Source organism: Bombus flavifrons, chromosome 10 (genome assembly GCF_040668555.2).
Source record: "Bombus flavifrons isolate JBK064 chromosome 10, iyBomFlav1_principal, whole genome shotgun sequence".
In the NCBI taxonomy this organism is placed as follows: Eukaryota; Metazoa; Arthropoda; class Insecta; order Hymenoptera; family Apidae; genus Bombus; species Bombus flavifrons.
In genome coordinates this window covers 6,491,158-6,506,420 of record NC_138451.1, presented here as the reverse complement: position 1 = coordinate 6,506,420, position 15,263 = coordinate 6,491,158, and the positions used below count along the sequence as shown (strand labels likewise).

Sequence of the window (15,263 nt, the reverse complement as noted above, 5' to 3'; positions counted from 1 at the left end):
TTTCGGAGCAAAGTGTGATCTGACCCTCCGTAGCTTCTATCTTTATAGGTCTTCACCAGCTGGGACCCTCCCCAATATCCCCACTCTAACCGATGACGCATGTGACGACGACAAACGACTAAGACACACAAGGCGTCATCGCTGGTACATGTCGTTGCCCACCTCTCCGTCAGAAGAAACTTTCTTCAACAATTTTTTAAACAAACGACCGACCACTTCCATGGATCAGCGGAGTAGTTGAAACTGGGCGGACCTTAGCATCGGCGATCCCTGATATTAGTGGCCCAACAAGATTCTAAGAATTGGGTTAGTAGGGGAGACGATGACGTTATAGACGAAGGGATTTCGATGGTCCATCGATGCACCTCGAAATGAATTATATTAATACCATGGTATAAACGAAGAGAAGCTGAATTCTTCGAGAGAAAATCATTGTTTTAATAATTATAGCAAAAATTAGGCAAAAATTAATAGTTTTAGTAATTATTGGAAAGATAATACAAGAGGTTCCTATTTTGTATATCCAAATAATTCTAACAACCTTTCTTGAACTTATCCACCTCTGAGAAATTAAGTTGCATCGGTATTACTCTTTAAATTTTGTGATATGTGTATATTGTATATTGTATATTATCAATATAAATTGCAAAGACGTCAGGCGGTTATAGTGTACCCATCGATAAGTTACCGTCTTTAACGTTGAGAACACGTTTAATCGAGGTTCTGCGCATATAATTCACCTTAATCTTCTCAGGCATTCAGTAAATTCTATTCTCTAAATATTCCTACAACTGGAAAATCTTCCATGATCGAGACCGATCTCTTCAAATATTTCCACGTGCAGCAAGCAGCTCGCCTTGACCCATAGACACGGCCATCGGTCATGCCAAGCTACAAATTGCATCGTGGACATATTTTCTGATATAAGACCCACTCTATACAGTTTCCCTCTTGTGAATACCGGTGTCATTCTCTGTGACTTCTGCGTATTTTATTCAGATAATCGTCTCCTCTCGGTGTAAACTGTTAAGTACAATGTTTACAAAGTATGTTTTCGTGGGGGATGGAATTTTTTGTGCTTTTAAGGTTGTACCATTCGCAGATCGTCGAAGAAAATTGTACTTTCTCCGACATTGTTTGCTCTGTCAATAGCCGGTATGCTAAAGTGTGGCTCAATGGGACAGAGTAAAAATTACGATAAGCGAATTTCTTGTCAGTGCTTCAACAGTTGCATTGGTAATTATTCTCGATATTCCTTTTCGATTGCTTTCTTAAATAGTGCATAATAACAATTATTAATTAGATATTATACCTAAGCACTTGGATAACTGTTCTCTTTTTAATAAGGATTTAACGCGAATTCCTGATTCGATAATGGGCGCGAAGTAGTCCAGCCGATGTCATTCGTACAGCAAACAATGTCCAGCAATGCGTACATCTCATCGGGACCGTTTCTTTTTTTCGAATGGCGCATGCCTCGGAATGGCAACTGCCTTATTCGCGGGCGCTGCTCCATTGTCTCGTTCCGGGTCTCTTTAAATATTTAACAGTCGCGCGGAACTTCGTCATCTTGGCGTTAACGGTATCCCTTCGATGGATTTTCACGATTAATTTTCTAGGTTACGTCCGTTCATGAAGTCGGTGACTTCCGATTGTTACAACGAACCATTGTGCTTTCCACCAATTCCATAGAACCTCATCACGTTCATTTGCATGGTTAACGCAATAGAATCATTTATAGTAGCGATCTTGCAATTATTTCTGGTAGCGTAAATTTTGTACAGTTATGGAGAACAGAAAAGAATACATCGAGAAAAGTAGAATGAAGATGCTGAATTGGTATATCGGATGTTAAACGGAGAAATTTCTTCGCGACTGCTCACTTTGCTTTCAACGATGATTCAATTTCTTCTGTTGCGTCTGAATGACTTTCTTCTGATCGTCGTCTCATCTGATTTCGACTTTCAACCAGCACGGTTTATCTAAACGTGTGATTAATAAGTATTTCGAGGTTTGAAAGGTATGTAATATTAGGAATCATTGGAAGGTAGTGAACAAAAGTTTGGCGAATCGGATTACCTTTCCTTAATTTTAAAGCACAGTGGAAGGTTGTAGGTTTTAAGGTCGACGACTTGTCCTATTTAACAGTAGCTCATTCCTTTCTTATCTTTATCATTTCCTGGGTTTCTTAGATGGTTGTGGTATCTTCCGTGGTTAATCTTTTTGTCTATTCTCAACAACGACGATTTCACAGTTTTATAAATAATAATCTCCAACTTAGAAAATATCTGTCAAAGTTCATACTTCTTCCTTCTTTAACCGTGCTACGGTCTTGAAACTTTTTATTTCTCGATACCGCTTTAGTTTCAACCAAGAAGACTTTTAATGTTTTAAAACGATCTTTATGATACAGTTGGAACAAAAAATTATGCGTATTACGATAAATGTTCTTTCATATTTCCTTCAAATTTAGCAATCTTTGTAACGATATTAACCTGAAGTGAATAAATTAAATGAAAAATACGATTCGGTCGAAAATGATCTAAAAGACGCAGGTTAATTATTCACAATTTAGTGAAAGAAGATTTACGAGTCATTTTTAAAATAAGGTATAAAATACTTAAAATAATTATGAAAATTTAACAATGGAAATGTCGATTTGTCGATAAGGTTTATCAGTCGCGATGCTTGCCACACGAGTTTATAATTCTGGCAATTCGAGATGAACTTTCACTTGGCGTACCAGCGGTGCAATTACGTAATCACAATCATGACAGGTTAGAGCAATTAATTATACGCATTGTATGGAATTATATGCACTGTATAGAATTATACGCATCGTTTCCAAGGAATCGAGCATCCCTTACTGCAAGCACGATTTGATTTGCAAGCGTAAAATGATGATTCGCTACCGTTCGAAAACACTTTCTATGGTTCACTTCGTTTTCCGTTTATTAACTTCTCGGCTTTTTCCTGTTGCATTACGGAATAATTAGCAAGTTTCGTTTGCGTCAGTTTGAACGAGGAAAGTTTTATCAGCTTTAAGCTTGTTTGACAGAACAGGCAATGGATTCTCTGCGTATAGTTAAGTCACGGAATAAAATTAATATTTGATTTTCTATCGACCGACGAATTATAAAATACATAGGGGTCGAGGGTGAAATGAACAAAACGTTTCAACATTTTCAATAATAATGAGTATTTACTTTTTCCTGTGGCGTTCCCTATAAAATTTGTAAGGTTCAGTGTCCATCGTGTCATCGCCCTCGAAAAAGTCCTGTCTCTTGTATTTATTCACGGGCATATTCACCACCTCGTAGCTTGTGGAGTGAGCTTGAGCGACCTTCTTCAATCCTACGATAGCTGCCAGAATTAGACTCATCAAACTTAGAACCACTGCCTTCCCACTTAATATAGCCAATGTTTTCAACGCTATAGGCAGAAGAATCGATTTGATTAATATAACTCCTACAATCAAGGGGAGGATGTATTTGTTCAGCTTGTGTCTCTTCTTCTTACGAGCTGTAACAAAATGAATGATATGTGTATTATAAACTAATTTCCGATTCTAGTGAAAAAGAAATATGATAATTGTAGTCAGAAAAAAATTCGAATTTAGATTTGATTATTTCATGATATTTGGTCATTTAATGCTTCATATATTATCGATCGCTATAAAATCGGGTACCGTTTCTATGTCATCGGAGATGCACCAGAAAACGCAGGTCATCGGAAGCAAAAAGGAAGCACTTCTTATTAGTCACGTTCATGAAATATACAAGGTAATAAGGTGAACTGGAGTGGAAAGCATTTATGGCTCTTGTGTTAACCGACCACGCACTATGAACAACCGAGCTTCACATTATGATACACATTAGACATCGCTAACTAGCTGGTGTGACGTTTCTTTGTTACATAGAACCAGTCGATTAACGCATCAACGTAATGCCCTCCAAGCTATCGATCACACGAATTTCTTACATTCACATTCTTAACTTCACGAAAAATACTCGATTTTTGACAACTAAATCCACTAAATCAGATTACAGTTGTTAGTACTAATGGATTATTATTAACTGAGAGTAGAAGCTCAATTAAATCAAATTACAATTATTAATAGTAACGAGTCACTAATAACTAGTAGTTAAGGATCCCTAGTATCTAATAGTAGAAAGATAAATAAAGGACCATTGAGAATCTATAGTCTAGTCCGTATACCTTCGAAAGAAGAACGTGTCACAGGAAGAACATCGTCCACAGTGTTCAGAATGCTATCACTGATCCAGTCCGCAGGAGTCGTCGAATTTTCCAATTGAGGCTTCCAACTCTCCTGCATCATCGTGGGCTGCGTGGTTTCGGTCGCCGTTAACAAAGGCAGAAGAAACAGCGGGTATACCATCAGCATTCTTCTGTCTCATCTGAGAATTTCCTTCACCAATAGTTAATATTCTACGGAGAATCGAGAAGCAGCGCGGCACACACTTCGTGAGAAATAAAAAGATTCAATTTATCTCACTAAAATTCACAAAAAGAATGGATGCCACCTGAAGGCTGTAGTAAACTATGATTCACGATCATCGAAAGATCTGACGATGAAAAAAGTATGACGGCACAAGATGATGACAGGCGAACTGTCCAGCTGGCAAATGAAATGTTAACTGACATTCGCCCTAGGCCGGACCATTAGTTTATATAGGTGAAACGTGAAAAGCCCAGAGAAGGAGACCGCCATCTAACTTGGTACTGACGCGTGACGAAGGATTCACTGTCCATTCACGTCCACCTCCGTCTCTGTTCTCTCTGATCATTGGACGACGTCGAAGACGATGGGTCTTCGTAACATTTTCAGCGGTGGAAGAATCTGTCGATCGTCGACGACGATGAGACGATGCGAGATTGTGTCCCGTTCTCGATCGTTAATCGAGGTTCGTTTCACACTCGAGTAATTGATCTGGATTGTTCAAGCGTGGTCTGTTTACAGGGCGGTGTCTTAGCAAAGTGGAAGCTGGCAATATAACTTATATGACGACGCGACGTAAAACGAAAACGATCACATCGCGAAAGGAAACTCGGATTTTGAGGAAAATTGTTGGTTAATTCGTATAATTGGATCTGGAAGAAGAAGTATTTTTGTGTTTATGCATGCTTTGTTAATTGCTTGATTAACGTGTATGAAATCATCTACTCGTTAATTACGCAGAATCACGTAAGAAGGATCGTCTATAAATTTTCACGGTGCATCATGCTAAATCGCCGAGTAATTGCAAGTAGAAGGATAAGCTTTCGTGATTCCGGATGTAAACACGATCTGTTTAACGTGTTGCGTGTGCACAACGGATCTCCCGATTTTCCTTAATTATAATATGCTTTACTATGGGATCAATTAAAATTTCTCGCGCTCTGAATCAGGTGATACGCACAATTACTTAATTACGATTGACCAAAGAAAGTATAAAACAAATCATCTTTCTGATTGAGTTCTCTGAAAAGATACCACGATCGTTCTGGTTATCGCGCCGTTTCCGATAGTTTTTGCACAGACATCTAGAATCGAGTTCGTGTTCTTCGCCATTTAATCGTCAACAACACTCGACCGTTATATTTCTTTGGAAATAAAGCGGCAATATCGATCATTATAACGACATGCAACGCTCGAAACAAAGAACAAAAGAGGACCGCAATGATGACTATGACTTTGCAGGTCTAGGCTTTTCGTCCTTCCTTTTCTTTCATCTGTTTCCCCTTCCTTTTGCTGTTTGTCCCGTTTCTCGCGCAATTATTCGCGTCACCGTATTCACGCAGGAAGCTACGAAATTGCCCTTCGCTTCCTCATGGAACGTTACAATGCTTTTTCAGCTGGCACATGAATAGAACTGCTCCGACAACGTTTCTGTTTTCCTCGATTTGTACACGACATGACTATTTCTGCTCCGGTGGCTCTTTTCTGGAAGACTCGTTTCAAACGAGACTTTTGTGTTAATCTTCACTCCATTTCTTCAATTGAACGTTCATTCTTAGTTGAACGTCCGACTTCTTAAAATTTCATTTTCACGAAAATCCAAGCTTTTGAGAAATTATCTTAATTGTGATCTCGAATAATCCTCCCCTATTATTATTAGCTTACTATTATTTTTAACGATAACATTGTCCATCTCTCTATTATCTCAAGCCATAGAAAAGAAGGTTTGGAAAGTGTGTTTATGGGCAATAATCGTAACATAATCTCCCAATTAACAATACGATGTCAATGCTTGTGATGTACAGTGCATTTATCCAGAGGAGAGCAACTTTCTACGATTATATCTGTACATACGCGATTAACACAAGGATTCTGTCTTCATGTTAGATCGTCGTAAACTGTATCGCGTGCTGTCCGCCGATTTCCCGTGGAATCGCGGTTCCTCAATTCCAGGAATTCCGCGCTACAAACCTCGTAACAAGCGGAACTGTTAAAACTGCAGACCTTTCATCCCTTCTACTTTTATCTTTTCAAAAATTCGCTGTCACTTTTTTTTATCTCAGCTTGCTGTCATTACTCTATCAAAATAGATTCAACTCTTCCTATCTCACACTAACACCGAAATACATTTTACCCATGTCAACTATGTTCTTTTACAATCTCGAAAATTGGGCATTTTTTCCTCTCTTCGTTATTATTGTTCGATGCAAACGATTTTCAACCCTCTTAATCTCGTACAGAGGCCAGAAACCGTTATATTTACCTTAAAAAATGCGTAAAAGTTGCTCCCAAACTTTCCTTTTGTAATTTCGGAAATTTATAGATATATTATTTTTCTCGTCTCGTTACTATTATTGGAAGGAAAAGGCTTCGGTTCTTGCCATTTTTCATCCCCAATTTTCTTTCCCCTTGTTCTTTTACAATATAAGTACCAGCATTCATACATGTTATTTTGACTGCACCACCCAGATTCAAAGACATTCAACTTCACTTTTCCATTTTTCGTTCTCAATCCCCTTCCTTTGTGCTTCCATTATATAAATACCAACGTTCATACATCGTACCGAGACTGCACCACCCAGATACAAAGCAGTCATCGATCAATCCCACTAGTCGGCTTGTCATCGGCCCGGTTAGCAGTGCAGCGTAACTAAAAAATCATCGTTTACATGGCACAATCTTTGGTACTATGTGATTACTCCCAATATCCGCGCGCGCACCACCTCCCCATTGTTCTTCCTTCTTCGTCGTGAACGTCAGGGTAATCCGCTGTACCGTTCGGCAATATAACCTGACACATATATTGCCGTCGACAATTTGGATCATAGCGCTTACCGCACGCATATATTGCCGCCTCGTCGCACGGTGCTCATTTTTCACGGACTGTCGATCCTGCTGGTAACTGAAGCGTGCCCGGCGTGGTACCCTGCCCAGCCCCCCAGGTCGCCGTCGAGGAATCAAGAGCGCATCAGTTAGTTTGCGGTCGCGGTTGCACGCTGTTGCTGTCCGCTACAAACCTGGCAACGACTATTTCGTCATTTGCATTCGAACGTGAGTGTTGTAATTTCCTATCGTGAACGTTTCTCAAAACAGAACAGATACAGGCGTTGATGGAATTCGAGGAACACACGAAGGAGCACTCGCACTGTGTTTTTGGAAGCTTCGTCGAATGATCGTCTCCGGAGATTGGATAGAATCGTAAGTTATATACTTCGATATGGCGAGTATTTGAGATACTTCTTCTCAATTTGAGCTTCTTCGATGGTGAATCAATCTTCCCTTTTCTAATTTTTAGATGAAATTAGTTCGTTGAGCAAATTTTAATATCTTTGTAATTTTGAAATATTATTTCGCAAGGCTATGAGTTTAGCTTAATAGTTATTCTTAAAGTTAGTCATTCTACTAGGACACCAAACTAAGTTACCATTTCACGCTTTCAGAAACATCGAAATAGACAATTAAGGAAAGCCATGGTTCGGGTAGTATTGGAAGAAACGGCTTTATCTTGATCACCGGAAGAACGAAACTTTTAACGGATCGAATGCGGTTGAGGATCGTCGTAGGTCGAGGAACTGATCGCGAATACATCGACGATGTAACTGAGAGTCGTGTTTGATCGTGAATAAAACTCACACGAGCTCGAGAAGATGAAATCGAAAGTGAATCTAGTTACGATTTTATTAACTCTGAGCTGCGTATTACGCGTGATGGAAGCTTTAAAGTCGGACAATCAGCATGCGAACCACAAGGAGTATCCTGTTGCGAAAAAAGTTATCAAGGAGGTTCACAATAAAGTTGCACCTAATAGTGCGGCTCTCCTACGTGGGGAGGATAAAACGAAAGTAGTGAAAACTTTAACCAGGAATACTGGTTTGAGTTTGTCGAAAGATTACTTACACGCACCAGGTAATATCGAATCCCCGTATTCATCCAACAGATTTTTCTTAATATTTCTGTATATAACAAGTACATAACGTTGAGATCTCTTTCATTGGAATTATCTAAATTTCGCACGTTTACAGAGCTTAAATATCTTTGAATATCCATTGGTAAAAATACGGGAATTAATCGATAGCGATTTTATGATCAAATAACAACAATTAATTATACAATTTTCAATGTCATTTATTAATTCTTTAACATCTACATTAAAACACACACAGAACTTCTCGAAAAGATACGTAGTCATTAGTTACGAACAAAAGGGAATTCATTCTTAAATAAATAATTTTCTAACATGTATAATAGACTGATCGATTGTAAAACAGCGGCAATCAACGAAGGACTATGACAATTACCTCTTCCAATCGGTTACAGACCGTCCTCGCCGAAGGAAGCGGAAGATGGATCGCACAATGATGGCGCTGCTAATGGCCTACAAGCTGAAATTCGTCGCTCTGATTCCAACCATGGTCGGAGGGTTAATCCTGTTAAAGGCCACTGCGTTACTCGCGGGCTTCTTCTTCGCGTTATTCGCCGCGGTTCTCGGTCTGAAAGTAAAGTGAGAACAACACTGCTGTCAAAGAACGAGATCGATACTGTTCCTTTCGGTAACAGAACGATCGTCACGATCGGTCGATGCATTTAGTTTCGAATTCTCGATCGCGTAAATCGCGAACACGTATCGTCTTGCCGCGAACCACATGATCCTATTATGTATCTCGTTTGTGTAGCGATAGAATAAGCGATAAAAATGATTAAATCGTTGTATCTTCCTTATTCACGTCGATTACGTGCCTGTTTATTCGATCTCAGTCTTGATCCATCGGCAAAGTCGATGTTACAAAAATCAATGGGTTAACATCAGTTATATCATAGTAATAAATATCATGGCGTTCAATAAATATTATATAATTCGTATCTTAGGTAATTAAATTATTTGAGAGGTGAAGCTCGGAATATTTGCGAAGAAACGATTACAAATCGGATTTAGAAGTTATTTTCGTTGTTTACAGGTCGTTTCGAACGCAAAAATGTCTCGACTCGGTTCCGTTAGAAGCTCGCGTGCGTGGAAACCATTCCGTAGCTATTATCGTGCCGAATGCTTTCCCGGTTGACGGGAAACGAAAATGAGTGACAGCTGGGGTATACGGTGTATCGGCCGTTGCGTGACGGCATCTGAAAATGTCGCTGACGTTCACAATATGCATTTATCTAACGATTATCACGCTTGTTTCCCGCATTGTGGTAAAATTTCGGCTACGTTCACTGCTACGTGTGCCGCCTAGATACTTTTCAAATTAATTTCTACAGGGTAAAATTTAGAAGAAAATAATTAACCAACTTTGAGAGTTAGATGATTCGCATGTTTCTTCATAAATAATTATACAATATACATCAAAACGCCAACGATTTCTTAAAGAGAGACTTGGTGTTTCTCGTGGAAGTTCTCACGGCTATAATATTCCCTTCCACGAAGAATCTATAAACGTCTAACACTCAACGAACATCTCTCTATGTAACAAAGAAAATCGCATCGTCGCTGTAGAATTGTTAGTCGAAATTTCTGTGCAGAGACGAGAAGATGTATATGTTACGTATAGATATAGAACTTTGTTATACGTGCCTATTTTTACGATTCCATTGAATCTATCAATTAGAAATTATCAACCAGATCCGCATTCTTTCGCTTACTTATCTTCTCATCTATGCACAGTAAATACGTCGGTTAGTCTAGAACGTAGAACGGCTACCATTGAGGTGCCATGCACGCCGAACGAAACCGGAAGGCCTGCTGTTCCCCTCGTTTGCTGCGATCAGTGCTGATGTCGCGCCGAGTAGGCCAGATTCTGCGCGTAGTTGCGGGTTAGTTCCGTCGTCGTCGACGACTCCGTGGAGCCGAAAACATTCTTGAGACTCCTGTCCCAACCTCCGCCACCCTGCTGCCAACCACCGTGATCGTGGCTCTGCTTCTGACTAAAGAGTTTCTTCAGTCCAATGATGAGAGACAAGACAAGAGCGATCTTGCTGATAATCAAAGCCTTTCCAGCTAACAAGAAGAGCACTCCAAGGGCAATGGGAATCAACGCCGCGAGTTTCATGGCCATTCCCATCATCATCATGCCCATCATCTTCTTCATTTTACCACGTCCCTCTTCCATGCCTTGTTTCAATTCACCAGGACTGGTTCTAGGCAATCGAATTTGAACATTGAAGCTGTTCAGTAGCGAAGCCACTCGGTCGAATAGAATCTCGTTCAGAATCTCGTCTTTGCTGGACATAGTTCTACCAAGGGTGGCTTCTAATTCGGACACAGAACTCTTCGACGTTTCGTCCGTGATCCTGATTAATTCAAAGTTCTCCGACAGGGGAAGAGTATGCATTCTGCCTAACCTCTCGAAGAACGCGATCGCCTTTTTCTTCAAGCAAGGCGAGACTGCTATGTTTCGATGCTGGCAGTCCTCGTATACCCTGTACATCGCTCTGAAGCTCCTGTCCACGAGACTGTCCTCCTCTTTAGCAATCGAAGACGCGTAGCAGACCACACAGCACGCCAACAAGACGAACACACACTTGGACAAATCGATCATCTTCATCATTCTTCTGGTAATAATCTTCCGCGAGTGTTTAATCCTCGGCGAAGGACACGGACGAGCGTTGTGTCACAAAAACGTGAATATTCACGAGATCACTGAGCGCACTTCCGCGGTCTTCAGGATCTAGACAGGGTACTGGCGGTAAGCAGCATGCGCCCGGACAAATATATACCATCCAGCGATCCGCAGTCCCTCGCGAACCGTGCTGAGTTGTCTCCCACGTAAGGAGCTGTGCCAACAGCCCGAAGACTGTACCACTGGTACACATGACAATGCCCCGCGCATCTTGAGGGTTCCCCTGGAACGGCCTCTAAACAACCAACCTTCTCTGTTGTTCTCTTTGTCGCTTCGTCTAGTCGCACTCGCTTTACTCTATCTATGTATCTCCTTCCTCGCGTACCACTCGTTCCCCGCGAAGATTCTCTCACACCGCGAGCATACGATTCGCTCTGACACACAGACCCACTCAAGCATCGAGATCAAGATAGAAGAAGGTGGAACGACCTGACATTAAGTTTCGCTGATGTCTAAAGGAATAAGAGAGGGGGATAAGATACAGAAGGATGTATCTTATAGAAGCGCCTGGCACCGTGACCTTGTTGACCTCTCATCACGATGGTTGGAAGTAGTTTTAGGTCGTGGACGAACCGTGGCCTTAACTCTCGCGCGTGTCCCTTCCACCTATCGTTTCTTCCTCTTCGTATCTTGCGAGATCCCGGTCCAGATTCGGTCTATAGTGAATCGAACGATATTAAAGCGATTTATGCGGCCGTTACACGAGAATTTCCTTGAATCGTTTGATTGAAATTATTGATCGGGTTTTCCTTGATAAATACGCGTATTTAATCTGTGAATCGCACGAAGCATATGAATTTGCATAAATGATCATTGTCTATTAATAAATTGATAATCCTGTTTGACGCGGTTTTCAGTAATATGCACAATACGCAATATGTTAGTATAACGTATGTAGTAATAGAGCGATGGAAATTATTTGGATCGTTTCACCGTGAATGATGAATTAGAGTTTCGTTAGACAGGTTGTAATTATGGAACAGGGTCTGGAAGATTGTTTTTCGGTGTGTAATCCTGAGATGTAGACAGTGCAACGAATCACGTAACAACGAGAGCAAATTACGGTCGTCTCGTCAAGAACGAGACCTCGCTTTGTACCTTTTTCGTCTGTTGCACTAGACTGCAATTCCTCACCTTCACTCAGTCTTCCTCTTTTCCACGGCCAGCTGGGCGTGTCCGCAGCGAGGAAAACAAACGTCTGTAGACGGTGGAGATTTATTGGAACCCAGTAAACTCACGATCTTCACTCTCTTATTCTAAACCGCTATCATACCTGAATACAATTTTCATTCCATTAATTCTCTATTTTGGACTTGCAAGTTTCCATAGAGGTTGACTCCAAATATTCATAAAAATCTGACTTAAATTTCCACCTAAAGAAATAAAGGACAATGTGGATTCTCTTGACAAAATCTGGTTCAACATGTTTTTTCCAAGTTTGCCGATTTAGAAGTTCGTTATTTGTAAAGCGTAAAAATTTGGAAAGAGCAGCGAAACGCTTAAATCGATAAGAAACGGTCACGATGCTTCAGACCAACCGACCGGACTGCACGTGAATGGGTTGAACTTGAAATTTTGAGAGGATTATGAAAAACAGTTCGATCGAACGGTATGAGTCACCGTACCGATCTCACGGCAATACTAGTGTACACCCGATCGAGGTTAACGCATCTCTAATGCGACAACGACGCATCCTCGATGCTCGCTTACCTACTTAGCGATTATCCCATAGCTAGGGTCGCGGCGAACCGAGACGAACAGTGTTAACGCGCGTGCCACATTCGCGGCACGCAGGTGAATTCACACAAACATCGCCGTGGACGAATTCTATGGCAAAGAATAGGACGAAAACTGAATCTCCACAGCGCGTAAAAGCACTAGCAAGATCGGACAACCGATGCTCTAAGGAATCATGGAAATTACATTGAAACGTGTGAAAGTACACGTGTCTGGCTATGATCTGATTTTACGGTGAGTTTGTGAGAAAGGTGTCAGTGGTGATTGGAAATGTTATCTTCCTATTTCAGATATATCGAGAATATGTACGTAAATTGGGCGTTTCGTTCGAATTAATGTAATAAAAACACTGCTCTTTTGATATTATGCTTTATAAGTTCTTGTTTTTCTACCTTAGAAATATTGCTAATATGTGAAAGAGAGTGTTCTATTTGAGAATTAGAAGGTTCGTGTAATAGAGTGGTCGCTCATTTTGGTACTCTGCTTTCTTTCTTTATTTCTTTTCCTTCTGTAATAATATCATTGTGCTACTTTTTCTTTTAATACCGTAGTTTATATGTCTTTCTTTTTTATTTCATAATTATGTTATGCTTATAGTCATAATAAAGTCATTATCATGATTTGATGTTTAGAAACTAAGAAATTCGGTTCATGTTTGCTAGGAAGACGCAGTCTACTTTGTTATAACACAATCAAGTAGTAAACGTGACACTGGTACGTTTCCTATTGTTGGGAAGGAAAGTTCTTGGTTTACTAGTAAACGGGGACGCGCGAAATTAATGACCGAATACGTTAGTGTCACAGCATGAATAGTTCCGCGTGTTTCTTTTCAAGTGGCTTTACAAACGCGAAGATTCACTTCCATTCACAGGATACAAAAGCTGCCTGAACGCGTTTAAAAGACGAAAACGTGTCCACGATTACAGATATCTCCTAAAACGTTATTAACAATTCTCATGACACAAAGAAATTCTTTAACTTGAAAGTGCTATACATTTCACATCATAAATATGATGGTACGTAACAACGTAATTGTTAATAATTATTTCCTATAGAAACTTGAATGTATGTATTTTTTAATCTAACTCTTACTCTAGTTTATAATTAATCTAACATTATGTTTTAGACAATTATTCTTTAAATCGTTCATTTTGAATTCCTCATTGTTTTATCGCACTGTCAAACAGTGTAGAAGCTCGTTTCCAAGAATCTCTTCGATCCTTTCTGTCTGTAATCTATTTTCCGCGAGTATTCACAAACGTTTACACGTGTGACACAAAATTTAATAACTTCGCAGAAGCTGGGTGAACATTTCAAAGTATAAGATGAGGAAACTAATCCAATACCGACGAGAAAATACTCTCCGGAAATAATTCTCGGCAAATAATCGACTCTTGTTAGATTCAGGTCAGCCATCCGCAACAGATGCTCGGAAGGTTTTAACCTGGCTCATTAACTCTATGAGAGAGCCACGAATTTATGCTCGTTGTTTAGCTACTGTTTGATTTCGCCTCGAGCTGGCTTTCTGCTATAGATTCTCGTGGCAATATACTTCTCGAGATATCATGCTCGGATCTCTATCATGAGATGAAAGTTCACTGATGCGCGAAATTGTTCATTGGTTGCGTTTAGCAGCATAAATTGAATGGCGAAGGTGAAGCAGCAAGCATAATCTTACGATGACCGATGTAATTTGTGCATTAAGTCATCCACCGGTTGTTGTGGAATTTTGTACTATTTATTTGTTTTACGTTGTAATCGTACTTAAATCGCGAGGTTCATGATCAAGGTTTATTAGATAATCTTTACTCGTTAATGAGTTAATGAGAATAAGTTCTTGTCTTCCATTTTATCGAACCCCTCGGGGATAAACAGTAAACACCTCCAATGTGAAATTTTCATAAGAAAAATAGAATATTTCGTGGAACAAGGTGTGGAGAAGTTTCGTTGTTTGCACAGTTTCAAGTTTCAAGTCGCGCGTAACCCGCGACCTTCGCAAGCTACGAGGATAATCCTGCATACCTCGAAGCAGTGAATCGAGGATGCTCGATCGGCCCAGTGGCACACAAAGCTACCGAAGAAAAAGGTGCTACCTTTTAAACCTTGTTTTCTACTTCCTGTCGTATAAACCACGCGGAAGGCGGAGCTAGGGAAGTTGTCTCAACTTCGATACAGTGTTTCATTCTATCTACGACCGCAACTTCCAACAATAACTTTGCAGTGGCTAATAGACGCGTTAAGTGTTACACGTTTGAAGTGTTCTCCACAATATGCTTTACAAAACCAATCTTTGATTCCTACTTTCAACATCAAGTACATGTTTCTCGTAATTCATCGTCAGTCGTGATTAATTTCTACTACTTGATGATATTTTCCATTCGAAAAAGTCGAAAAATTCAAAATATGGAAGATGGACCTTAGCTAAGCAGTAAAATGTAACAGATGTTAATTGGCAC

General features: G+C 40.1%; 2 protein-coding genes across 2 annotated transcripts; both read right to left on the bottom strand.

The window, feature by feature from the left end:
• Positions 1 to 3,202: 3,202 nt before the first annotated feature.
• LOC138184526 (uncharacterized) lies at positions 3,203 to 4,770 on the bottom strand. Its single transcript, XM_081833758.1, is given in 2 exon segments — positions 3,203 to 3,522; positions 4,189 to 4,770. Coding segments are annotated over 2 exon segments (537 nt in total). The 5' UTR covers positions 4,406 to 4,770.
• A 4,345-nt stretch (positions 4,771 to 9,115) lies between these two features.
• On the bottom strand, positions 9,116 to 11,647 carry Osi12 (DUF1676 domain-containing protein Osi12). Its single transcript, XM_069121791.1, has one exon. It carries the CDS (start codon positions 10,996 to 10,998, stop codon positions 10,216 to 10,218), a length of 783 nt encoding a protein of 260 aa, XP_068977892.1. The 5' UTR covers positions 10,999 to 11,647; the 3' UTR covers positions 9,116 to 10,215.
• Positions 11,648 to 15,263: the final 3,616 nt, after the last annotated feature.